Below are 26,108 nucleotides of genomic sequence, written 5' to 3'. Positions count from 1 at the left end.
TTTTAAATTGACTGTGAGAAAAGGATAGAGATTGACTGTGAGAAGAGGACAAGATAGATACGTAATATTTGTAGGCGGAGCAAACAAGTAGATTAGCTTCCTTTTTTTCAATTAATAAATCAAGTGGCTGATATTGGTTTAGCCGGGGAAACAACCCGGGAAGTGAAAAATTTCGTGATTACTTTCTAATTTTTAGATTGTTACCAATCTACTTGTCGCTATTTGTTTCTACGGGAGTTATATACCCGGGAAATTACTCCCGCCACTTAAGAATTTTGTGGTTAGTATTTTACAATAATACTATTAATAATTAAATAGGAATTTTGATAAAGTTTAGCATTCAAAAATAAATTAAAAACAATATTAAAACAAAGGAATTAAGTTAAATACATGACAAATTATTATTTGTTTTTTTATTTGTTTTAGAACACATACATTATTTTCTTAACCATTTATTCATACAATATTAAATACATTACAAATTATTATTTATCTTCTTATTTGTTTTATAACACATACATTATTTTTTTAACCATTTATTCATACAATATTATTAGTCCGAATGCGAATCTGAATCAGAATATTCGTCATACTGATCGATAAAATCATTTTCAGATAAATATTCATCTTCTGGATTAATCATTGGCATCGGTTCGTAATTTGAATCATCTTGGACTGCATGTGCTTCGACTCGCACAATATTAGTGGATGGTATCACATGATCAACAATATTGTTTTGTATTGCATTTTGAGAAACTTCTTTAGTTTCAAAAAATCCTCTCGGCATAACTTTTATTGTTGTCCACCATTCTTCTCTTCTTGATCGTAGACGAGGATAAGGAACATAACATACTTGATCACATTGTTCTGGTAATATAAAAGGATCGTACTTGTCATAATGCATTTGTGGGCAAACATCAACAATGCCAGATGGATGTCTTCGTATTCCTTGATCGATGTTGAACCAATGACATTTAAAAATCATGGCTTTTAACCCAACGGCACCGTGATACTCTATCATGAATATTTCTTCGATAAGTCCAAAATACTCGGTCTCAGTAGTTCCAGGAACACAAACACCAAAATTCATTGTCTTTTTATTTTGTCCATGGCTTTGTGTGTGGTAATGATATCCTCTCGAATAATACATAGGCCATGACTTGATTTGGTGCTTTGGACCTTGTACAAATTCCAACATCCACAATGGAAATTCAAATGATTTGCTAGCATTGTTAATCTGCATATATTTCTTATTTAATAGCTGAGATAAAAACATGTATATAATATGTTATAACATGTATATAACTTTCGCACTTACGTAATCTTTACACCACATTGCAAATTTTTCATCTTTTGCTCTTGTCATATCGTTAGAAGTTATGTTTGGGTGGTTATCCATCATATAATCTTCAAACATCCTGCATATATATTATTGGTTTTCTAGATATCCATTATATATTAATAACCATCTACGTCATTATTAATTATAAATAACATAACATACCTCTCATATGGTTCAAATACTTCACAGTTAAGCAATAAAAATGTCTGAAGAATATTATAATCTTCATCATTTAACCATGCACTACTTGATTTTCCACTGATTCTTCCTTCTTGCTGGAACATTATTGGAACATCAAGATATTTGTAAGTGAATCTGATTTCGTTGACATCTTTTTCAGGGACTTGAACTGTTGAAGGTGCAATATAATTATTTGTCACGTAAGAAATTTCTTCATTCACACACTGAGCCACTATTGATCCTCCGATCCTGGCTTTGTTTTTAACCTTTTTTTTCAGATGATACATGTATCGTTCAAACGGATACATCCACCTATATTGGACCGGACCACCTAGTAAAGCTTCATCTGGGAGATGGACAGGTAGATGTTCTATCACATCAAAGAATGCCGGTGGAAATATTTTTTCAAGATTGCAAAGCATAATTGCAATATTTTCTTTCGGTCTAGCAACATCTTCAATCTTCAAGATTTTGGAAGATATATCTCGAAAGAAGAGTGCGATATCTACACAAATAAAACAAATAAGAATATTAATTAAAAATATTCAGCAAGAGTATTATATCTTTTTGGCAAAAAAAATAAATAATTATTTCAAATATTGAATACCTGAAATTGCCGTATGAACAGGTTTTGGAAGAAGTTCCGCAAATGCAATTGGGAGAAGTCGTTGCATGATGACATGACAGTCATGGCTTTTTAATCCTGATATCTTTCCACTGTTCAAATTAACACAATGTGAAAATTTCGAAACATACCCATCTGGAAATTTAATATCGGTCTTCAACCATGTTAGAAATTTTTCTTTGCCTTCCTTCGACAGTCTAAAGATTGGAATAGGCACTCTTCCATCTTGGGAAATCTCTAACTCGGGTCTTCTGCAAAACAAAGGGAGATCCATCCTTGAGTTTATGCTATCCTTTGTCTTCCCAGGTACATTTAGCACTGTGTTAACCAGATTATCAAAGAAATTTTTTTCTTTATGCATAAAATCAAGATTGTGTCGAAGAAGTAGGTTCTCCCAATAAGGTAACTCCCAAAAGATACTCTTCTTCACCCAATTATGATCAACACCATACCCTTCAATAGATCGAGTAGGATTGTCATGTCCTTTGCCTCCACAATCAACTGTTTTACGCAGTCCACATATATTATTTATTCTTTCATGTAATATTTCCTCTCCGTTTAACCATGGTGGAGGATCATCATGGACAGTTTTACCTTTTAAGAAATCTTTAACATTCCGCCTATAAGGATGTCCTTCAGGCAAAAACTTTCTATGACAATCAAACCAACTGTGTTTTTTACCGTTTGGTAACCAAAACGACTTGGTCTCATCCATACAATACGGACAAGCCAACCTTCCATGGGTCTAACATCCAGATAACATCCCGTATGCTGGAAAATCGTTAATTGTCCACATCAAGGCCGCTCGCATCGTGAATTTTCGTGAGACATCGTAAGCCTCCACCCCTTCACTCCATAAATTTTGTAATTCTTCAATCAACGGTTGCAGATATATATCCAAGCTTTTCTTTGGATGCTTTGGCCCTGGCACTAATATAGAGAGGAAGAAATATTCCCTTTTCATGCACACTCCGGGGGGTAAATTGTATGGTGTCACGATGACGGGCCATACAGAATATGATTGTCCATTCATACCAATTGGATTAAATCCATCGGTTGATAAACCCAGATAAACATTGCGACTCTCAGAAGCAAAATTAGGATATACCTCTTTAAAATGCTTCCATGCTCTTCCATCTGAGGGATGATGCATTTGTCCTTCGGGGGACACATGTTCAGCATGCCACCTCATTTGTGAAGCTGTCGTTTCTGATTGGTACAATCGCTTCAACCGATCCGTAATAGGCAGATAAAACATCCTTTGCTTTGGTATTTTCTTCCCTGATCGGCCGACATTTGGTTCATAACGGTCTTTTTTACAAAAGCGACAATGTAGTAACTTACTATCTTCCCCTTTCCAAAATAGCATACAATTATCCTCGCACACATCAATCTTATGACATGGCAACCCTAGAGACCGCGTTAACTTCTTTGTCTCGTAGTACGATTTAGGCGCAATATTAGGCGACGGAAGAACAGCTTTAAAGGTTTCAGTAATTTCATCCAGACATTCCTCTGAAAGATTAAAATTGGTTTTCCAATTCATCACTTTTGAGGCCAAATACAGTTGAGAAATTCCATCAGTACACCCCTCGTATAAAGGTTGATTTGCCGCTTCTAACGCTTGAAAAACAGCATCATGTTTTTTTTCGTAAGCTGGCTCTTGGACGTTGTCTGGAAAACTAGCATCACCGGGTAACATATTAAAATCTGTATTGGAATCATGGTACTGATCCTCCATTGGAACATTGTTAGAATAATCACCCCATGGTTCATGCTCCATCACATGATGACTTCCTGATGCTTCACCATCATTGTATTGCCAATTTTCTCCGTGATGCGTCCACAAGTAATAATTTTCTGTAAATCCTTTCAACATAAGATGTTTTGTCACTGTATCAACATCGCGATATTTTTGATTCTTGCATTTTTTACAAGGACAAAACAACTTCCCACACTCAAGAAAAAATGCTTGATTACAAGCAAAAGAAATAAAAGTGTTTACACCCTCAATAAATTTCTCGCACAAACTATGATCAGAACGTTTTAATCTTTTATACATCCATTCTCTTGATTGAAAGAAATCTCCCATTTTTTAGAAAGTTTGTTTCTTGTGTTATGAAACGATGTCGAGCTTGTTTACAATTTATAATCATCTTAGGCTTCAAATACAAATAGTCCTTGCCCCATCAATTATTTATGGCTAAAGAGAATATATTCTTTGCTCCATCTAATGTATATATATACAAGGTGATTCTCCCGTGATCATGCACGGATATAAATATTTATAAAGATAATATATTATAATTAATTGATATTTATAAAGAGAATATATTCTTTGCTCCATCTAATGTATATATATACAAGGTGATTCTCCCGTGATCATGCACGGATATAAATATTTATAAAGATAATATATTATAATTAATTGATATTTACTTTTGGCTTTAACTAAATTTATAATTTATTTGTATAATTTGTTTTGATAATATTATATTATTTTAACTAGACATATGATTTTGGATATGTTTTATTTAGTCGGTTTGGTTGTTTCTGGGTAAACAATCGATTTTTTTATCACCTAGGTATGTTGGATTGCATCTATTTCTCCGAACTGGACTATAATATTTTATTCTAAATATAGTAAATTTTGATTAAATTCTTATTTGCATTTAGATTGGTTGTTTTTCCAGATATGTAAATATATTTTAGTAAGATGATGTACAACGTAATATATATTTTTCTTAAAATTAAGTAAAGAATAAATGAAGTTTTTATTGAAAATTACATAAATGAATATAATGATAATATTCTGAAGACTCATACATATATATATTTAATTATATTGTAACAATTAGTTAATATTTTATTTTTATTTATTAATATATTTTGAGTCATCCTACAATAAATATGTATAAAAATAAATATATTATTATTATAAATTATATATTTTAATTGTGGTTAGATCTTTGATTTAGGATATAAATTGGATTAGTCGAGTTAAATAAATTCTGTCAAATTCAAACTCAAGTAAAATTATTTTTTATTCTAATTAATTCAAATCAAATTAGTTTTATTTCTCGGTTATAAGTATATTTTTGTTCGGTAAAAATATGTTTTAAACGGAATATTACTATTTTGGGAACTTTCCTTTTTAATTAAATCATATTTTATATACATATATTTTCGTTTTTAAATTCGTTTTTAAACTTTATAATTTTTTCTTTTTATATATGTTTTGGAAAAAAAATAAAAAGAAAACTAAACAAAAAAATTAATAATAATATATTAATTCAATATTTTAATTCATTAAGGGTATCTCTGTAAATAACCGTTGTAAAGATTAACGTGAGCATGACACGTAGAAAACTGACTTCTCAAATAATATTATAAAGATATATTCTTTTCCCCATCAAATATACATATTCTTTACGTACTTATATTTGAGGCTAAAGAAAATATATTCTTTGCTCCATCAAATATAGATATTATTTAGATAGCTATATTTGTGGTTAAAGAGTATATTCTTTGCCCCATCAACTATTTGTCTGAACCAATAAATATGCATCTTACAACCTTATGAGAGATTGATTATATGACTTATATTTAATGTACAACATGTGACTTGTTAATATATGATTCTTCTTTTTTGTCAATAATATATGATTCTTCATTACTCATTTTTTGTGTTTACTCTTTAATAGTGTTGCGATGAATCATTTATTTTTCGGTCCCAAAATCTAGTTAATATCTTTTGTAGTTATGATGCTAGTCTATGGCTACTTCTTAAATATTTAAAAGAATTATTTTCCGAGCTTTTTTATAATTGATGCAACTAGTCTTTCACACATTTATCTGGAACCAAAGAACCAAATTAAACTAAATCGGAAAATAAGTTTGGTTCGAGTTTGAATCCCAACAGTTATATTAGTGGACCATATATATCTATTGAACCAAAAAAAAAAACTGAATTCGAACCAAACCGAGAGCCAAATAAGTACCCAAATTTCTATAATATAATATATTTATATATATATATACTAATTATATTTATTTTAAAAATAAAAATAACTTAAAATTATTTATAAGTTAAATAACCAAAAAGTTAAATGACTAATATAATTTTGATCCAATATTTATTAAAATTATCTGAATTATTCGAGTTTTTATCTGCAACCCCAAAATATCTGATATTAATCTCAAAAAATTGTTTTTTTTTATTTTTAACCCAAATTAACAAAAAAATCAAAACCGGATAGTATCTTAGATTACTTTGGAAATAAGAAGGATTTCAACTTGGTTACCCAAACCAAACAAAAAAAAACGAAATAAACAAAACAAAACCAAACTCAATATTTTAATAGATCCTAAACCTTTAGAACCGAAGAACCAAACCATGAAGCAAACCGAGAATTGAAATGCCTAGTGATATGTGAAATTGTTTTACTTTGTATCTTCATTTTTTTTTAAAAAAAAATTCTTATCTTTTTTTTTTTGGTAATATAAAGATATGTTCTCCCTGCAACCTAAAAAAAAGTAAAAAATGTATATATTTAATGTATCGTACAAATCCTAGTACAAGCGTAGATAGTTAATGTAATTAATTATGGAACCAGATTTGAACATGCTGATATGTTTTCTTAACATTATAATCTTTTAAATATTATAACCACAACCACATTTGTGACCACATGCAATTTTAAAAATTATATTTCTACGGATAGCTACAATTTAAGTATGTGTTTAAAATGTTAACGAAAAATTCTGTGGATATTTACGGATAATATATGTCCACAATTTATTCTGAAGCGTATTGTGGCTTTTTATCCTCGAGATAGCCACAAAGTACATTTTGTAGCTATATAACAACAATTATCCGCGAGTAAAGTTGTGGATACGGAAACCATGAATCTTGTGGGGGATTTTTGTGGAAATGTATATCCACAATTTATTTTTGTAGTTAATTGTGGCTGTGTTTCTTCGAATAGCCACAAAAGTTATTTTGCTGCTATGGAGCGACAAAAAAACAACAAATGGCCACAAATTTTAGATTTTGTAAGTAGTGGCTAATTTTGCGGATATTTTGTAGCTGTTTTATACTGTCCACAAAAGTTTTGTGGCTAAGTTGTGGCTAAAAGCAAGTTTTCTTGTAGTGGATCCAGTTCTCAACGTTCTCAGCGTTTTTATGTTTGCCACCACGAGATTGGTGATGATGATACAAATAATTATAGTGGTCATAAGGAGAGTAAGGAGGCGGCGCATACATCATCTGGTGAGGCATCATGGTCGGTTTTGAAATCAAATGAAACGAGAGGTGAAAGAGAAATCAGTGAGATTAAAATTCATGGATTTGGGAAAATGATTTTGAGATTCGGAATAAGAGAGAGAAAAAGTCTTTTGTTTATTTAAAATAAAGAAAGTATTAAGGAGAGAAGAGACGTGGATTTGAGTTAGTTAGTTTACTTAAGAGAGTAAAAAGGACAAAGCATAGAGAAAAAGTGTTTCAAAAGCAAGATGTGTTCTATTGTGTAATTGCAAAGACATAATGTGTCTTTGGAGTGTAAATTTTTTTTTTTTTTTTCAAACCTCTTTTTCCCTATCTCTCTAGCTTCTTTCTACAAATCTATTTTTTTTTGTTATTTGGCAAATAACAAACAAGACTGCGAATACCTAGCTTGCTCACTTTCCATAACAAACCTTATGGTCGTCAAAACTAAAAACTGACCACCAAAACATCCATCATCAACCATTGCATGATCTTGGCACCAACCTGGAGGACACAATATTTTCAAGTAATAAGTCCCAAAAAGAACGACACACTCATTCCATTAAGTCAAACACATGAATAAACCTTAAGATTTAAACTTCCCACGTCATAAAATCAAATCCAAGTACTAATATCTGACAATCACTATGTACCAAAATATATACAGGTCAACATAATCACTGAGCTTGCAAAGTTTTCCAGAGCAGATGTTCGTAACTTAATGGCATCGTGCCCAATTCTCGATGAGGCAGCACAAAACCCGTAGCCCACAGGTATACAAGCATCTTAACCTCCAGCCATTTACAGTCTTTCCATTGACACACGTCCACCGTTTCCACGATCTTATATATAATATATATCATCTTCATCAACCTGCTAAATGATTTGTATGACATCAAATTCATGGAAGCCTCAAAATCTCCAACAATCAATTCCTTACGTAAAGTTCAAAAAAAAAAAAAAAAAAAAAAAAAAAAATTCCTTACGTAAAACATTTCAAAGATATAAAACTCCATCCTAACCAAACAAATAACTTTCAAATGCAAAATCTAGCACATCCAAAAACAGCCAACAAAATTCTAATATTTTACATGACAATGACAAGTTATGATGAAGATCAAACCAGATCTACCAGAAGATACTAGCAATTGGATCACTAATTTTGTTTTTTTTTTTAAAATAAAATAGAAGACAGTGAATGTTACCTCACTTTAAACTCAAACAGAAAATATTTATCAAAAATATCAAAATGATCTCAGAATTATATTTTTATTTGTTATTTTATAGTTATTTTAATTTTAGAATATTTTAAAATACTTTATAAAATAAAAATATATTTTTGTATAGAATAACTTTTATTGTGTACTCAACATCCGCCCGTAGGGCGGGTCAACCCTAGTTTTTCTATATACAAAAGCAAGATAAAATTATATATGTCTTCGTTGAAACTATTAAATTCCTGACAAAAAATACTGGCTGAAACGTACTGTTTTTCTGTTAAATAAAACATTATACACTAGATTGTGCATCCATAATATTTAAGTCTTCATGATCCAATGCAAATATATCTTCCGTACGTTTCTGTAATCATTACTATTTTGTTATAATTAATTAAACTTCAATCACAAATTTCAATGGAAGTTTAGCAGCTTATAATTTATACATTTTTAAAGTAAAAAACATAACGAATACAAAAAAAACCAAAAAACAAGTTAACAACCCCTAAGACTATTATCCATAAATTTACTCACATCTCAACCACAACGTACACAATATTAATAACTTCTCACTTATATATAAAAATAATCAATTACAATAAATATGAAATGCACCACATAGGTTATTACGTAATAATAACTTACGGTACGACAACATGAAATCTCAGCAAAAACTGATGTAATGTCACCTCAAGGAAAAAAAGAAACCTAACTAATTATTAAAATAGCATAGTTTATTAAGACTTCAAAAAAAAAAAAACAAGTTCAGAATTTAACAACTATTTTTTTTTTAATTAATAAAAATAATTATAGTAGATTACTCAAACTATTTCAATTAATTTCGAATATTCATCCCGCCCATAGGGCGGGCCGACCCTAGTTATATTTTTATTTGGGTTTGAAGTGTATGATTTAGGGTTTAATGATCAGAGTTTATGGCTCGTTATTTACAGAGTGGGGGTGAGTTGGGGTTAGGGTTTAATATTCACATAAACCATCTATTTGTACTATTTATAGAAAATCTACACTGTTCTTTTGTAAATGCATGGAAAACGATTCATCAGTGACGATTTCATAATTATTTGTACTCTTCTATGAAGCTGTGATTGCACCTCATCTTTTCTGTAGGATATATTGCCAGAAGAAGCTACCATAACTATCAGAATATCACATAGCCAGTGATCCACTAATACATAAATAATTGATTTCAAACTGAAAAAGTATAAATACTTGTGTATGTGGTAGTTAATTCTATGATGTAGTGTTGCATATATTACTTATCTAATCTATTAAAGCTGAAGTACAAAAATAAAATAACTCTTAATTTAAGGTAGATATTACAACTTTTGCCACTGACATAATAAATAACTTCTAATCTATCATTAATTGTTCTTATCATTTAACACAAATATACAACTTACCTAATTCACTATTATAAAACATTAGAGGGGTGTTCGCGCGAAATATTATTTTATTATTGCTAAGAGCATGATTTTTTGGATAAGCTATGTAATTATGTTGTCGTTTTTATTTGTTACGAGCATTATTTAGTGTTTTTAGTGTGTTATGTAGTAGTAGGTGATATGTTAATATATCTTGTGTTTGTTTTTTTGAATAATGTGTTGTTGTGTGTATAGTACTTGTTAGTAGTGAAGTGAGACTCTAACGTAAAAGAATAATGAATTTCAATAACTTTGCAATTACGCATTTGTTGATTCTAACATTAAGGGTTTCAGCGTCAAAATTGTATTATATTTTTCATATTTTTAAAAATTATAATTTTTAAGATGTTTTTTACCGTCTTTCCATATTTTGACCATGAGCCGTCACTGTCTGTGTATTTCGTTACCTTTCTGGTGTGTGGTGCTTCTCCCCATCACCAGAAAAAGACTCACTTCTTTCTCTTGTTCTTCCTTGCCTTCTTCACCTGTGAGATTATATGGTATTTGTTGTAGATCGGGTTTATGAGTTTTTAGTTGTTCTGTTGATTCTCAAGGCATTGTAGGCCGTTCCAGTTAATATTGACTACTCATCTTGGTTTATGCTCGTCTTGGTTTTCAAGATCTAGTTTTTGGTGTTCTGACTTCTATGCTCTCTTTCATAGCTCGAAGACGGCTCCATAGTTTTCTGATTTTGTTTCGTCTCCCTTTCCCTCTCTATTATCGCATATCATTGCAGCTTTCATCGCATCTCTGGTAGCTCTCCCTTTCACCATGTTTGCCACTCGAGATTTAAATAATGTTTTCGTTCGTGTATGCTATGTGGGCTTGGAAAGTTATTTTTAGTCTAGTTTAGTCTCTGATTTTTCGGTGGTTGTCTTCCATTCTCTCTCCCCTAAGATGTTTCTTTTCTTTCCATGTTTCCATTGATATAGGTGTGCGGAGTTAGTCCCTTGGAGCTTTGGTCTCTTTTATCCAGAGCTTTGTTGTTTTTCACTTGAATGGCCGTCTTGTATGTTCTTGTTTAGTTTGTGAGGTGTTTCTTACCTTTTAGATATTTGTTGTGATTCTGGTGCTTTAGGCATATATCTTCCTGTTTCTTGGTGGCTTTGACATTTCGATTATTATTCTCCCTCTGGCCCGCTTTTCTTGATTATTATATAATGTTTATTATCTTACAAAACAGTTTACTTTACAAGTACACAAATTCTATATATCTATTTTGCAAGCTTAGCAAATTCTATATGGCTGAAAATATAAAATATCAAAATTACTTTAGAGATGAGTTTTAGACAAGATCAGACCAAAATTAGTAAAACCGAGGATTTTTCTTCTATGAACTAGAAAACCAAATTCAGTAAAACATGCATAACTTTTAATTTAACCGTTGAATCGACATTAAACCACTTGCACTGAAAAGCTAACACATTTCTATATTTTGTGTCTGGAAATGAGTTCAATCCATTAGTGCAAAGTATTTTATTCATTGATAAACTTCTGAATTTTGTATTTTAATTGTTTTTACATCCAAATTAACGTTTTATGTTCTAAGTCGACCTATAATCTAAAAAACTCAGTAAAAAAATTAAAAGATTTTTAAAATACATTTTCACTCGACAAAAGATTCAAAACAATGATTAGAATCCGATAAAAACACAGTTTATGACGTTCTAGTACCATAAAACAATTTTACAACTTGATTATATTCATTCTTCAAGTAAAGTATTTATAGAATGATGTTGAACCTTTTTTTTAACACAGTGATGTTGAACCTAATACTAATAGGAAGATACTAGAATGTGATATATAGATTACAAGATATAGTGTAATCCTTTATCGTACTATAAGACAGCACTCTGAAACAAGTGGAAGACTCGAGTATAAACCAGCTCCAAGTTTTAAAGATAACTCTTCTCGTGAAATTTGGTTGGTTTGTGGCAAAGGCAAAAGAGGATCGTCCTACGATCTTCCACCATGTGACATTGTCGATCTTTTTTTTTGTCAAGAATCTTTAATAACATTGAGAGCTAGAAACGAGAAGCTTTATAATAATTAAAGCTTTGTAATAGTTAGATATATCATATATGTATATAAATATATAATAGTTAATGCTTTCTGTATTTTTTTTTTATAAAGGTTTAATGCTTTGTATGTAGTTAGATATATATATGTAACCAGTGGCGGAGCTAGACATTTGTTTCACAGGGGTCATAAATAATTGAGAAGTTTACATTATTGGATACTTACTTTCTCATGGGTCTTTATCATGTTGATATACTTTTTCTATGAGAGGTATTTTGAGCCTTGCTTTTATTTTTTTCTTCCCTTATTTCCCTTCCATGGATAAGAGATGCTAAGTAATAGTTCGATGCTAACTAAATGTAAAGTAGCCGCTGAGGCCGCTGGTGTATGAGTTTATGAGGTTTGAGGTAAATGATGGAAAAACTGCATTTTTCTGGTTTGATGATTGGCTGCGTATGGGAAGACTTATAGACATCACGGGTAACGTCGGAACTTGTTATCTGGGTATAGCTCGCAATGCTCGGGTCAGTGATGCAGCTAGACAATCAGAATGGAGGGTTAGGGGACAGAGAAGCCGACACTATCATGAGCTTCATGCCCGTATACAGGCTGAGCCGGTACCAGATGAAGAACGAGGGGGAGATGTAGTGCTATGGAAGCATTCAGATGACAACTATAAGACATGTTTTTCATCAGCTAAAACATGGGATCAAATTAGAGACCGAAGGCCTGTAGTATTCTGGAGTAAGAGTGTTTGGTTCACACAAGGAGTGCCAAGGTTCTCCTTCATTGTTTGGTTGGCTGTGAAAAACAGATTATCTACTGGTGACAGGATGAGAGCTTGGGGGATTCAGCAGGGTTGTGTTCTTTGTGGAGAGAGGGATGAGACTAGAGACCATATCTTCTTCGCCTGTCCCTACTCATTTACGGTATGGGATACTCTTACGAACAGACTTACAGGTAGCAGAACTGATCCAGATTGGATGCATACTTTGCAGTTTGTGAGCAAGAACAACCTTCAGCTGCTAGACAAGATCCTGGTAAAAATGGTCTTTCAAACCTGCATCTATCATGTGTGGAAGGAGAGAAATGAGAGGAGACATCAGACTGGCTATCATACAGTGCAGCAAGTGGTTCGAATCGTCGACAAGGCAGTGAGGAATAGAATCACATCCCTTCGGTATAAGTCTGAGCATAAGTTGGCTGGACTGATGCAGAGATGGTTTGCGGTCATAGGGTAATACCATGGCAGGAAAGTTTATACTTTGTAAAGATTTCTTTTAGAGTTTTGTAGTCTATTGTAAATAGTCATTCTTTACACAGATCAATAAATTTCACATTTTATCAAAAAAGAAAAAAAAGTAGCCAAAAGTTAATTTATTTTGGGTGCATTAATTTGGTAGGTTTATTGAACAATGGGATTAAGTTAGAACGCTAGATTAAAGATTTATAAAAGAAATTAGATGGATGTTATTGAAGCAAGTACACATCTATTTGTTTGGTGGTGGCTGGGGATTCGTACTTTGGTTGGGTGATGTGTGGTTAATGTTAGTGTGGGCGGAGAACTTGTGGTTGGGGTAGGGGTGTGACTTTGGAAAATTGTTGCTGTCCATGAACATGTGGTTGGGCGAGTAGTGGTCGGAGACAGGTTTTGGTGATGTGGGGTTAGCTGATGTGTGGTTGGGAGAGTTCTGCGTTGGTGAAGCGTGTATCAGAGTGTATTGAGGTAAATACCATTCATCATTGAAGCTACGGCTAAAAAACGTCTGCAAGCTTTTTTGTGTTTTCGATGGGTCGGAGAAGATAGATGGTTTAAGAAGGCATGAAGCACCAATCAGATGGTGAAAATAACGCTCGCGAGGAAAATAGAAGGATCAAGGAAGTTAGAAATCGACAAATTCTTCGATTTGATTCACTATGTTTTGGAATTACCGAGGTTATGAGGAGGCGGCGGTGAGATTGAAGAACTCGACGACGTTTTAGGGGTTGGAGGCTTTGGATTAATGATAAATTATAAATCAATGTGTTAAAAATAAGAAACGACACTCTCCTTTTAGTTACAAGGGTAATTTGGACAATGATATGTGAAAAAGTATTTGACATGTCCAAAGTAGGTTAAAGTGTTATAGAGGAAGGAGAAAGTATGTCTGAGCGTAATTATTTCTAAATAATTTTTTTTAGTTAAAAGAAACATAGCTGAGTTTTGAACTCAAAAAAAAATAGTTTAGCCATTTTGTCACAGCTAAAACACTGGATATAAGCTTACATGTTAAAATATTTATATTTCATAGGGGTCAGTTGACCCCTACCTCTCATGTGGCTCTATCACTGTGTGTAACTAAGGGTTTGTCCGCGATTCGTGCGGGATATTACATCTTGTTAGTTTAATATTTGACATTTTTATTTTTATTTGGTATAAAATATATTTTGTGATAATTATTTTAACTATATTTTCCTTTTGCATTGTTTTATTTTTGTTTAGCGAAAACACATTCTCATTGCATCTTCATATATTTTTAATTGAATTAACATTATTTTTACTAATTTTATTATTTATTAAGAAATTATAAGTTTTTAACATTAAAAAGATTTTCATGATTATAACTATTGTAGATTTTTAAATTTTTGTTATATTCTTACTATAATAATCAGTAGGATGGAGTTTCTTAAACATTTTATTTTCTTTTCATATATATCTTTACAAATTTGTTGGTACTTTTATTTTAGCTGTCTGGAAGAGACATCGATAGAAGAAAAAATGGAAATTCTCAAAAATACATCAAATAAAAAATATTACAAACAGCTGATATTTCACATATTTCCTTAATCAAAAGTCTTGTTTCTTCTGCTGGAAGCCTTCAAACAGCTGAAGTTCGATGCAGAGCAGCCAATATGTTAAACTGTGGATAAAAACACAAAAGAATCAAACCCACTGTGAAGAAAAGAAAAGAATGGTGATAATATTCACAACCCTTACTTCAAGCTATCTAGATGATCATGTTATGTACAATTATTCAAATACTATTATCTTACCTTGTCATCTTCTCTCCTCAGCTTCCCCGCCAATTGAGAATATAGGTGCCGCAATCGTGCAAGCTTCCTCACAGCTTTTTGTCACATATAGACTGAAAGAAAGATATGATAATAGAACATGTGTCAATACATTGTTAAAGAGTAAAATTGAAACTAACTGCAGACAAAAGGTTTGAAGATGCAGAGAAATAAGAATGAAGTTAAGTTTAACTTGTCTCTTATATTCTCTTGTATAATAGAGAGCTCAACGTCATATTTCGGGCTGCAGCAGTTTAGTAAACCAAATCAGTATGCATATCTGGAAATTTCAATGAAAAAAGTGATTATGTGATTCTTCAAAACAGTAGAATAAGAAACTCATGGTTAGTAAGTTACGCTCTATCTCGATATCACGCGCAGTTGAAGCAGCTCGAGGCCTAGTTGCAGCGGAAGCTTCACTGCAGACACCTAATTGATTCCTTTGGAAAAGTCTGTCAGGTTATTTCACAAAAATGTATGTCAAACAATGTGCACATATCTTTAACAACAATTTCTTCAAGATATGTGAATCGAACAGAATGCACCAAGAGATTACTTATATACCATATCGTGTTCCCGATAAAAGCTTGTGCACCAGTTAGTTACAGACAGAACTTATGAGCATCATGCCCTTCACTCCGTGAAACAATAACTTGAGTGAGATTCAAGTCTTAACCTTGCTTTATTCTAAAAAAAAGAATATAGTATCCTTAGTCAAAAAAACAAACATGTAACTGTGCAAACCAAGCAACGGGATCAATATCAATATCCGTTATAATCCTGCTCTTGCGAGCAAGCAAGCACAACCTGTTTTTTAAAGCAGAAAACATCTGCTAAGCTGCAAGAATAGAGACGGACATTGGTCACTAAACTACCTTGCTAAGAGATGAAATTTTTGCTTAATCATCTCCAAAGCCTTGTCTACAGCAGGGTAATGCGATCCTTTTGTGGGAACATGATTCTTTCTAAGAACAGATACTCCCTTCGTAACCTCATAACAACATAAGAAATCTGACACAACAACTCTGATATATATATGACAAAAATCCAGGGCATGAGGATCCCTACATGAATGCCTTAAAAGATCAGATTACAGCAAAAATGAGATTCCAAAGGATGAATAGCGGAACAAACCTGTTGAGGAATGGCGAGAGGAGAAGAAAATCTCCCGACCATGCTGGTCATCTTCAAATACGATTCCAGTGATTTTCAAGTGATGAGGCCTTACCCTTTTATAGGAAGAGTTAATATATCATTGATAACGGTGAATCAATGGAACTTGTAACGCATGAGAGGAGATGAATCAAAAACGAAACGACACAACACGAACCGACATAGATGCAATGATTACTGACTATGAATCATTTCTCTGAGACTTTGAAAACCTCCATTGATGGTATACCTAATCAGCTTTGGGAGAGGAGTATAACTCCAAATGCCCCATACTCCCTTTGAAAATCCTGAATTCTCCCCTTAATAAATATATATATATATATATATATATATTAAATGAAAAAAGTGGCTAAAGACGACGGTATCCTTAACAAAATCACCTAATTACTTAAACCGACCAGAGATACCCAACCCATCCAAACCAATCTGGATCCAAACCGGTTCCTAAACATAAACGTTCCCATTTCAACTTTTTTCCTTGTTTCTGGCAAGTCGATTCTCTCTCTTTCTCTCGCGACAGAAACGACGATAGACCCTAAAATCTCCATCATCTTCGTTTCTTCTTCTTTCTCTGTAATAATTGAGCCCCCATCTTCCGAATCGACAAGAGATCGACATCCTTCATCTTGGTAAGTGATTTATTCTGGTTGATTTCGTCATATTTTGTATTTAGATTAGATAAAAATTGGAAAAAACTTGTACGTTGTAGACGAAACTAAGGTATTGTCTTTAGTAAGCGGGTTTGTGCTATGAAATTGGGGAAACATGGTGAAATCTTAGATTTGGTATATGTTATGATAGAAAGGTTTTTTGAACTCCTATTTTGGACCAAACTGTTGCGATTTTGTGGGTTTTTTTTACTGGATAAGTTGAATCTAATTGGTGAGATTCCTTGTTAAAACATAAACTATGAATTAGGGAGAAAATGTATATGAGTATGTATTCAATTGGAGAGAATGTTGGGGTTTTAGGCTATGGAGATTGAAAGTAAATTTGGTTTTGAGATTAGTGTAGTGAGGAGAGTCTGTGTAGTGATGATTGTCGAGTATGACCATGGTTTAGAGTTAATGTTTTCGTGGTTGAATGTTTGATTTGAAAAACCGAATTGGTGGTTGAGTCTTTGAATGTTTGAGCATATAGATTGAAAGGGATTTTTAGATTTATTGATTGAGTGAATGGTGTTGAGATTAGCCAAATTAATGATTCTCGTTTTTGGTTGTTTTTGGATTTTCAGAGGATCAACATAATGGCAGGCCGTAAGAGCGCGGGAAGAAAAATCAGAGTAATCAGAAAAAGGAAAAAATGATCAAGAAGAGATCAGTGAGGCTCGGGTTGAGGCAGAGATCAATGAGGCTCGGGTTGGAGAAGAACCTGAGGAAGCTGAGAAACTAGAGAAAGAAGCTGTGAAAGAACTCGAGGAGGAAGAGTGTAGGAAATACACGGAGGAAGAGAAAGCATAGTGAATTCTTACCATTTTCAAGAGCTATGATGGATTTTTTCCATTTTCAAGAGCTCGTGTTGTGGATCAGATGGATAGAACTCCTCCTGCTCCTGTTGTGGATCAGACGGATAGAACTCCTCCTGCTCCAGTTGTGGGTACACCACCACGTGGTACGACTAAGGCAATGGCCGCGAAGAAAGGAGTAGATACACCACCACGTCGTAGGGAAAAGGCTGATTATCCACAGAAATTTACAATGCCACCACCGGAAAAAGGGTATGTGTACCATCACAGTGGCTTTCCTCTCCTTTCATGGAAGTGAATACCAATGAGATCGAAGAGAAAAAGAAGAAGCCTAAAACCAAGGCTTAGAAAGACTATTGGGTTAAACTATTTTGATGTTTAATATTAACTCGGCTTTGTAGTGAACTTATGTAGGATGGTCTGTTTAAACCTATGCTTTGTTGATGTGAAACCTTAGAAGTTTATTATTTTGGAATTGTATGATTGTGTTGTAACAGGTTTGGACCACTAGTAATACAAGGTATTACCATGCCTAAGAAATTAAATTTGTACTACTAGGTTTATTAGATATTATTAAGAAATTATCAACACTTTCAAATAAAATTAACACACGTGTAAAACGTGTAACATACGTGTAAAACGTGTAACATACGTGTAAACGTGTAACACATGTAAAACATTCTCAACATATTTACACTTAGTAATACCTAAGGTTGTAGTAATACTATGTTGTTCATAGTAATACATTTACAAAATTTCAACATTTATTAGTAATACCACATCTAAAACAAAACTTTCATAGTAAAATCAATTCATTTAGGCAGTTTAAGATTGAATATAAAAAATTGGTAGAAAAACATTTCAGAAAAAATGTATTTTGTGTTATTCACCTCATTATGGTCTTACCATAAAGACATTAGTCATAGAAGTATAAGGATGGTTTGTATGGAATGAGAAGTTTTCTATGGACTTATAAAATTTATAGTTTTTAATGTATAATTTGATAAATAAACACATATTTAGACATATATATACAACCAATAAAAGTTATATCTGATAAAAACAAATAATAAGACGAAAATATAAGTTTTTAGAAACATGCATAATACAAATAGTAGTTCAAAGAAGAAGTAGTACTCTAGATTACACATATTAGTTCTAAGTAGTACTGCAAATGCGGTCAACCAAACCAGAGTAAGTGACTTTCTCCACTAATTTCTTTAACACAATCGTGTGAATTTCATCTCTTCCTTCATCATCATCGCCCACTGAGTTCTAAGTAGTACAGCAAATGCGATCCATTTTATTTCAGCCACATCATTTATATAATATCTCTCATAATCAAAACAAATGATTGTGCAATGTGGATTTTGCATTTTTTCCTGAAATATAATAGCATTATCATTAGAATTATTATTATTAAGAAATACGAATTAATTCTCATATCGTACATCCTTCTATTACTAATATTAATTCATTTCACTACTACTATACAATATAGTAATACCAGTAGAACTTGTCTACATAGTAATACGAGTAGTACTAGTAACACTACTTTGCCATAGTAATGCAGTTTCCTTAGTAAGTTAGTAGTACCCAAAAAAATTTATTTTAAGAAATAATCTATTTTTAACGACTACATTGTTCTGATTATACCACTACTATCAGATTTACGACCATCTAAAAAATCTTACTATACTACCCACAGAGTCTCCCACAAACAAAGTTTAAACTTTCTTTTTATTCAACAAAGTTTAAACCTAAACACAGTTTCAAATTTGTTTTCAATCTCTATGAATTTCTATTTAATCTTACATTATTTACATACCCATGATATATGCTTCATTTTAATGATATTCTACAAAAGAAAGTTCATCAAAAACGGACATAAAATGAAGAAATCCAAAAACACTGTTACGAAAAACTTTTTTAAACTCACGAAATTTACATTAAATCTTATATTTTTTTTATCACCCATCATAGAAACTTCATTTTAATGATATTCATAAAAAAAATCATCAAAAACGGACAAGAAATACCTTCTTTTTGAGCTTCAAATTTTGTCAATGGAGGATGATAACAAACGAGAGTTTGGGGAAGAAGAAAGAGAATGGGTTGAGTGATTTAATTGGTTAAAGTTGTTTGTGGGGTCGGGTGGTTGGAGATCTGATTTATGGAAATTTATCTAATTGGAGAGTTAAATGTAAAGGGAAGGCTAAATTTAGGAATGCACGTATAAAAAGGTAGTGTGAATAGAAAGGGGTAGTGGGAATCGTTTTAAGAGGGTATGGGGTATTTGGAGTTAGTCTCCTTTGGGAGACGACGATAAATCCTAAAACAAATGTCAGCTTCACCTCTAGAAAGTGAATGTGCCTAACGGGTGTTGAAATGGACAAATGTCAGCTTCACCTCTAGATAGCCGAACGTTAAAACAAATGTTGAAATGTCAGTTGAAATGGATAAATCCTAAAACAAATGTCAGCTTCACCTCTAGATAGCCGAACGTTAATGAAACTAAACATTTTATCAAATGGACAGGTGTTGAAATGAGGTTAATCGGCTTGATGACGTGGTGGGCTGAGAAAAGAAAAAACATAACTTTAAATATATAAGTAAATAAATAAATAGATAGATAGATGTTAAATGATATTTTTAAATGAATATTTCCTGTTTTACTATGTAATATAATTATACAAAATATAAAATGGTCAAAATATCTCAAACTTTTAAATTTACAACTATATTATATCTACAAATAAAGAAACATAAAAATTTACAATTTGTTACCAAAAAAATAATTCTGCGTTTTTGTTTAAAACACATGTCAAAATCTTGTTGTTTATATATAGCTACTAGGGTTGATATATGGAAAGTACTATAACCTTGTTATTCAAGGAAACATTGGCTCTTCTAGAACTTATTTCATCATATATAACCTTGCTTCAAGATCTTTTATCTTAGTTCATGTTTAGTTAAACTCAAATGAATAAACGTTTGAATAAAAATGATATTGACTTTGATTATGTCCGGTCTTTTCCATGTACCACATTTCTCTCTTTTTTTGCGCAATGAAGTTACTATATACATTCGCCTCTCGTGGCTTTTAGTGCATGCACTCGTTAATGAGAATGAACCAATGTACCTAGTTGAAAGGATACTTTCCAAGGCTGGTTGATACTTTCAAAGTTTCTGAAGAAAATCTTCTCTGCTCATATGAAACCTACTGGGTGTAATGTGAGAGTTTGTATGCAAAAGGATTTTCAAGTTTTGCTACAGTAATCTCCCAAAGTTATATGTCATCTCGATTATGCCAACTATGCAGTACCAATGCTCTAGTTATGTAGCTATTATTGTATTATTGTAAGTTTATAACGAGGATTTTGCCACCTAATCACTCCTCTACTTCAGTCTCATTTAGCCTTTGGGCTCCTCTCCTTCTTGTATAAACTCTTACGCTTTATAAATATGCCCCCGTTTTATTGCAACATGGATATTTGTTATCAGTTTGCTACATAATACTTGGTAAACTCTTACGGTTTTGGGTAAACTCTACCCTAAAACAGAGCAAAGCTCAAACATTCTAATTAAATTATTTGAAGCTTTACGTGTGTAATCTCCCTTATACAGACACACACACATATATATCTAACTGTTACGAAACTTTAACTATTATATATTTGTGTACATATATCTAACTATTACAAAGCTTTAATTATTATAAAATATTGGTGTATGTATTCCCGTTTAATGGTTTGGTTTAGGTTGGTTTAATTCTCTACTTGTATAGCTAACTATATATAATTGTAAATGTTCATTTTAATCAATAAAAGATATTTTGATAACAAACTTTCTTCACTCTCTCTCTGAAGCTTGATGGTAATATGGTATGAGAGAGAGAGAGAGAGTGACGAAAGTTTGTTATCAAAATATCTCTTATTGATTAGAATGAATATTTACAAGTATATACTATATATAGTTAGCTATACAATTGGGGAACTAAACCAACTAACTAACCAAACCACTAAACCGGAATATATACACCAATTTAAAGCTTCTTTTTTCAAGCTCGCGATGTTATTAAAGGATCTTGACAAAACAAGATTGACAATGTCACATGGTGAAAGATCGTGGACGATCCTCTTTGCCGCAAACAAACCAGATTTCACGAGAAGAGTTATCTTTAAAACTTGGAGCTGGTTTATACTCGAGTAGCCCACTTCTTTCGGAGTGCTGTCTTTTAGTACGATAAAGGAATATACAATGTTGTAGTCTATTATATAACATTTGAGTTAATTCCTATTAATATTAGGTTCAACATCATTCTATAAATACCTTACTTTAGGAATGAATACAATCAAGTTTTGTTGATTATTTTATGGTATTACAACTGTGATAAACTGTGTTTTTACTAGTTTCTAATTTTTGTTTTGATTTTTTCTATCGAATTAAAGAGTATTTTTAGTGTCTCTTAATGCTTTATCAGGTCCTTTCAGATTTTAGATCAATTTGAAACAAAGAAAACCAATTTGGGTGCAAAAAAATACAATTAAAAATACATAATAGTGCATATGCATTAGAAGTTTAGCAATTGAAAAAAAAAACTTTACACTAAAGGATTGGGCTCATTTTCAGACACAAGAGATAGAACTGTGTTACCTTTCCAATCCAAGTGGTTTGAAGTCGATTCATCGATTGAATTAAAATGTGCATGTTTTACTAATCATTGCTTTGAAATATACTTTTTTTTTATTCTATTTGGTAAAAGTAAAATAAAAATATAATTTTACATTAAATAAACATGTGTTATGTTTTATTGTTGCATCATTACTATAAATTAATAGGTTTATTTTTTCATTTCTTATTTTTTTTTCTCCTTCTTTTTAATTCTTCTCCTTTTCTTTCTACTCATTTTCCCATTTCTTTTTCTCCTCTCTCTTTTTTCTTTTTATTCTTTTTTGCAGTTAAGACAAATATGTTTGTTGATATATTATTGGTATTAATGAATTATTCTATATTATTTTTCTAATACACATAGTGTAGTATAATTTTCTGTTTTGCATCGCGTCAACTAGACAAACACTCGCCTGAACGAAAAGAATTGGTGGACTTTTCATCCAAAATTATCACATTATAGAACCAATTTGTGACATGATTATTTCACAAAGTTTTTATTTGCTATGGGTGCAAAAGTTAATAAAATCCTACGGGGGAATCGATCTTAGGCCATGAGAGGGGTGCATAACTCTACTAAACCAACTCAGCTAGCTGATTTCTTTAATATTTTACATACAAAACGTATAATATTTATAAAACTACGGGTGCACATGCCACCATAGTCTAAGCGGTGGCTTCGCCCCTGATTATGACACCAGAACAATCTTGGGTCCGATTGAAAAGGGTGCATTAATTTTGTAACATAAAATATTCCCAGAGTTAACATATGCCATCTGAGTATTTTAGTCAAAAAAAAAAGTAATTAAGGAAATATAACAACATTCATATTCCGTTGCTGAAGACAACACATGCATATCATGCCCGTCCTGACATTTTAAAGAGTAGAAGCAATCCAAATAAAAATTGGCCTTTTTAAAGTATTTAATAGCTACACATGCATATCAAGCCCGTCCTGGCATTTTAAAGAACAGAAGCAATTCAAATAAAAATTGGCCTTTTTAAAATAGTTAATAGCTATTTTGTATATATTAGCAATTTTCTCTTAAAAATGACAATTTATTCAACTTTTTTTGGGAGGGAGGTGGAAGATGCATGATTTGATTCCCATCAGGACCAGCTTCATAAGGAAACTTCGGTCTTTGTACGCTCTTCAGAGGACCTTTCTTCACACAAGATAATCTGAGCACTCAAGAAAATGGGCCATTTCCAAGCGTTAAATCAATATTATGTTCTTCTTTTCCTATGTTTGGTTCTAGACAGCTTAGTGCTGTTCTCTCGTGGTGGCACAACAAGTAGTTACGTGAGGAGGTTAGAGGCAACGCTTGATATGCCACTCGATAGTGATGTATTTCGTGTTCCTCCTGGTTGCAATGCACCTCAACAGGTACGCATACCTCATTTCCTTCATATAAATTAATCAACAATCTTTTATGAGTTTTGTTATGGTACACTTTTGTCTTTTTTTTTATCTTGTTCTAATGGAGAAAAAGCTATTTATTGGATGTTTTTAAATGATTTAACCTTTGCTTATTGAAATTTTACAAAGATGCAAACTTTTATTTTCTTTTTTGTCAAACAATGGTTCTAAACCCAAATCAAAAACCCCAGTCTTTTTTGTTTTTTTTTTTTTTTTGACCAAAAAAAAAACTGGGGTTTTTGATTTGGGTTTTCCACAAAAAGGTGCACATTACACAAGGAGACCTTGAAGGAAAGGCAGTGATAGTGTCTTGGGTGACGCAAAAAGCACGAGGATCTAACACGGTTCTGTACTGGAAAGAGCATAGCTGCAAAATGCTAAAAGCCCGTGGCAAATCCAAGACGTACAAATTCTACAACTATACGTCTGGTCACATCCATCATTGCCCCATCAGTAACTTAGAGGTCCATCATCATCATTTCATAATCTTTTATATTGTAGTGTATCTTATTTTGTGTTTCTCTTCTTGTAGTATGACACCAAGTACTACTATATGGTAGGCGTGGGACAGACAAAACGCAAGTTCTGGTTCTTCACTCCTCCTAAAGCTGGTCCTGACGTGCCCTACACGTTTGGTCTCATTGGTAATTGTATCCTGAGCATATATTCATGGTTATAAAAGAGAGGGAGTTATTAGCTTCCCATGGACTTGAACTTGAGTTGCAAAGTTTTGTTGCAGGGGATCTTGGGCAGAGTTTTGATTCTAACATAACCTTAACACATTATGAGAATAATCCATTGAAAGGTCAAACAATTTTGTTTGTTGGGGATTTCTCATACGCTGACACATACCCAAACCATGACAATAATAGATGGGACACTTGGGGAAGATTTATTGAAAGAAGCACAGCATATCAACCCTGGATTTGGACCGTAGGAAACCATGAACTTGATTTTGCCCCCCAGATCGTAATGCTTCTTGCTTTATCTTCTCTGTTTTGGCTTTAGCCTTTAGTTAGACATGTATTAGACTGAGAATGATTGTTTTTACGCGCTTTGCAGGGAGAAACCAAACCATTTAAGCCATTCAAGAATAGATACCGTACTCCTCACCGATCATCAGGCAGCACAGAACCATTCTGGTACTCAATAAAGAGAGGTCCTGCTTACATAATCGTGCTAGCTTCATATTCAGCATACGGTAAATGCAACTTAAAGTTTTTAAACCTTTTTTAGATATTTTTTTAAAACCAAGACTAAGAGGACCCCAACATTCAATCTTTTCTTGGTCAGGTAAATACACGCCGCAATACACGTGGCTCGCACAAGAATTCCCTAAGGTCAACAGAACGGAAACGCCATGGTTGATGGTTCTGATGCATTCACCGTGGTACAACAGCTATGATTACCATTACATGGAAGGTGAAACAATGAGAGTGATGTATGAGCCTTGGTTCGTCAAGTACAAAGTAGATGTTGTTTTTGCTGGTCACGTCCATGGCTATGAAAGATCAGTAAGACAACAACAAATTTTTAGCTCATCATGTCTCTTTTAAACTATACTTCTTGATAAATTTGAGCTATTTTTTAAACCAGGAACGTATATCCAACATTGCGTACAATGTGGTTAATGGAATCTGTACTCCAGTCAAAGATCAATTTGCTCCCATCTACATCACCATTGGTGATGGAGGCAATCATGAAGGATTGTCTACCAAGTAAACTATAAATTAAACTTTTCTAATCAATGAAACCTAATTTTCGATGTTATTCTGTAATGTGTGATATGGTTTCTGCAGAATGACTGAACCTCAGCCTGAGTACTCTGCCTTCAGAGAAGCGAGCTTCGGACACGCAATATTCTCGATAAGGAACAGAACGCATGCTTACTATGGCTGGCACAGGAACCAGGATGGCTGCGCTGTGAATGGTGACACCATGTGGTTCTTTAATAGATTCTGGCATCCCATTGATGACTCTCCTGATGATGATGATTGAGAACCTTATAATCTTATTTGTATGCATCACTTTAATTGTACATGTCCTTTTAGATCAAACATTAATCAAACAAAAGTGTGGAAGATTATGTAAAGGATTAGATCATTAGATAAATGCAGAAATTGCAGATTTTTGGTATTTGTAACTGTTTTGGTGTATCTCTATTCTTGTTTAGAGAATGTGACTCAAATTCGATTCTACTTATCGCCTTCAGTTCACTAATATATTCTGGTTTCCCA

The 26,108-nt window shown here is 32.6% G+C and overlaps 2 protein-coding genes and 1 long non-coding RNA gene across 4 annotated transcripts in view; 1 reads left to right on the top strand and 2 right to left on the bottom strand.

The window, feature by feature from the left end:
• LOC106429537 (purple acid phosphatase 10) overlaps nucleotides 1-26,108 on the top strand; it is a 47,663-nt gene extending 21,555 nt beyond the window's left edge. Inside the window, exons 1-8 of one of the 2 annotated variants that reach the window (XM_013870293.3) lie at nucleotides 23,424-23,838; nucleotides 24,135-24,335; nucleotides 24,404-24,515; nucleotides 24,611-24,840; nucleotides 24,934-25,072; nucleotides 25,165-25,385; nucleotides 25,468-25,589; nucleotides 25,671-26,108. In XM_013870293.3, the coding sequence (XP_013725747.1) occupies nucleotides 23,650-23,838; nucleotides 24,135-24,335; nucleotides 24,404-24,515; nucleotides 24,611-24,840; nucleotides 24,934-25,072; nucleotides 25,165-25,385; nucleotides 25,468-25,589; nucleotides 25,671-25,869 (1,413 nt within the window). In that variant the 5' untranslated portion in view covers nucleotides 23,424-23,649 and the 3' untranslated portion in view covers nucleotides 25,870-26,108. Of the gene's footprint in view, nucleotides 1-23,423; nucleotides 23,839-24,134; nucleotides 24,336-24,403; nucleotides 24,516-24,610; nucleotides 24,841-24,933; nucleotides 25,073-25,164; nucleotides 25,386-25,467; nucleotides 25,590-25,670 lie in introns of those variants that run through there. The other variant, XM_048751166.1, reaches the window with a different exon arrangement.
• On the bottom strand, nucleotides 511-2,870 carry LOC106441382. Its single transcript, XM_013883205.3, has 4 exons — nucleotides 2,130-2,870; nucleotides 1,505-2,027; nucleotides 1,319-1,418; nucleotides 511-1,237 (listed from the first exon to the last, which is right to left on the bottom strand). The coding sequence occupies exons 1-4, from the start codon at nucleotides 2,860-2,862 to the stop codon at nucleotides 554-556; spliced, it is 2,040 nt and encodes a 679-aa protein (XP_013738659.3). The 5' UTR covers nucleotides 2,863-2,870; the 3' UTR covers nucleotides 511-553.
• Nucleotides 18,780-23,180, bottom strand: LOC106429560. The gene is made up of 2 exons (XR_007320773.1): nucleotides 19,820-23,180; nucleotides 18,780-19,162 (listed from the first exon to the last, which is right to left on the bottom strand). It is a non-coding gene; the product is annotated as an uncharacterized LOC106429560 (long non-coding RNA).

Source organism: Brassica napus, chromosome C3, assembly GCF_020379485.1.
Source record: "Brassica napus cultivar Da-Ae chromosome C3, Da-Ae, whole genome shotgun sequence".
Taxonomy (NCBI): Eukaryota; Viridiplantae; Streptophyta; class Magnoliopsida; order Brassicales; family Brassicaceae; genus Brassica; species Brassica napus.
This window is presented reverse-complemented; position numbering and strand designations above follow the sequence as displayed.

Excerpts from the sequence above, each read along its gene's own strand:
- LOC106441382 (XM_013883205.3), bottom strand. The coding sequence starts at position 2,862 with ATGGATGAGACCAAGTCGTTTTGGTTACCAAACGGTAAAAAACACAGT. Across the intron at positions 1,419-1,504 it reads GTATTTGAACCATATGAGAG|GATGTTTGAAGATTATATGA; the intron begins GTATGTTATGTT and ends ATATATATGCAG. Across the intron at positions 1,238-1,318 it reads CAATGTGGTGTAAAGATTAC|ATTAACAATGCTAGCAAATC; the intron begins GTAAGTGCGAAA and ends AAATATATGCAG.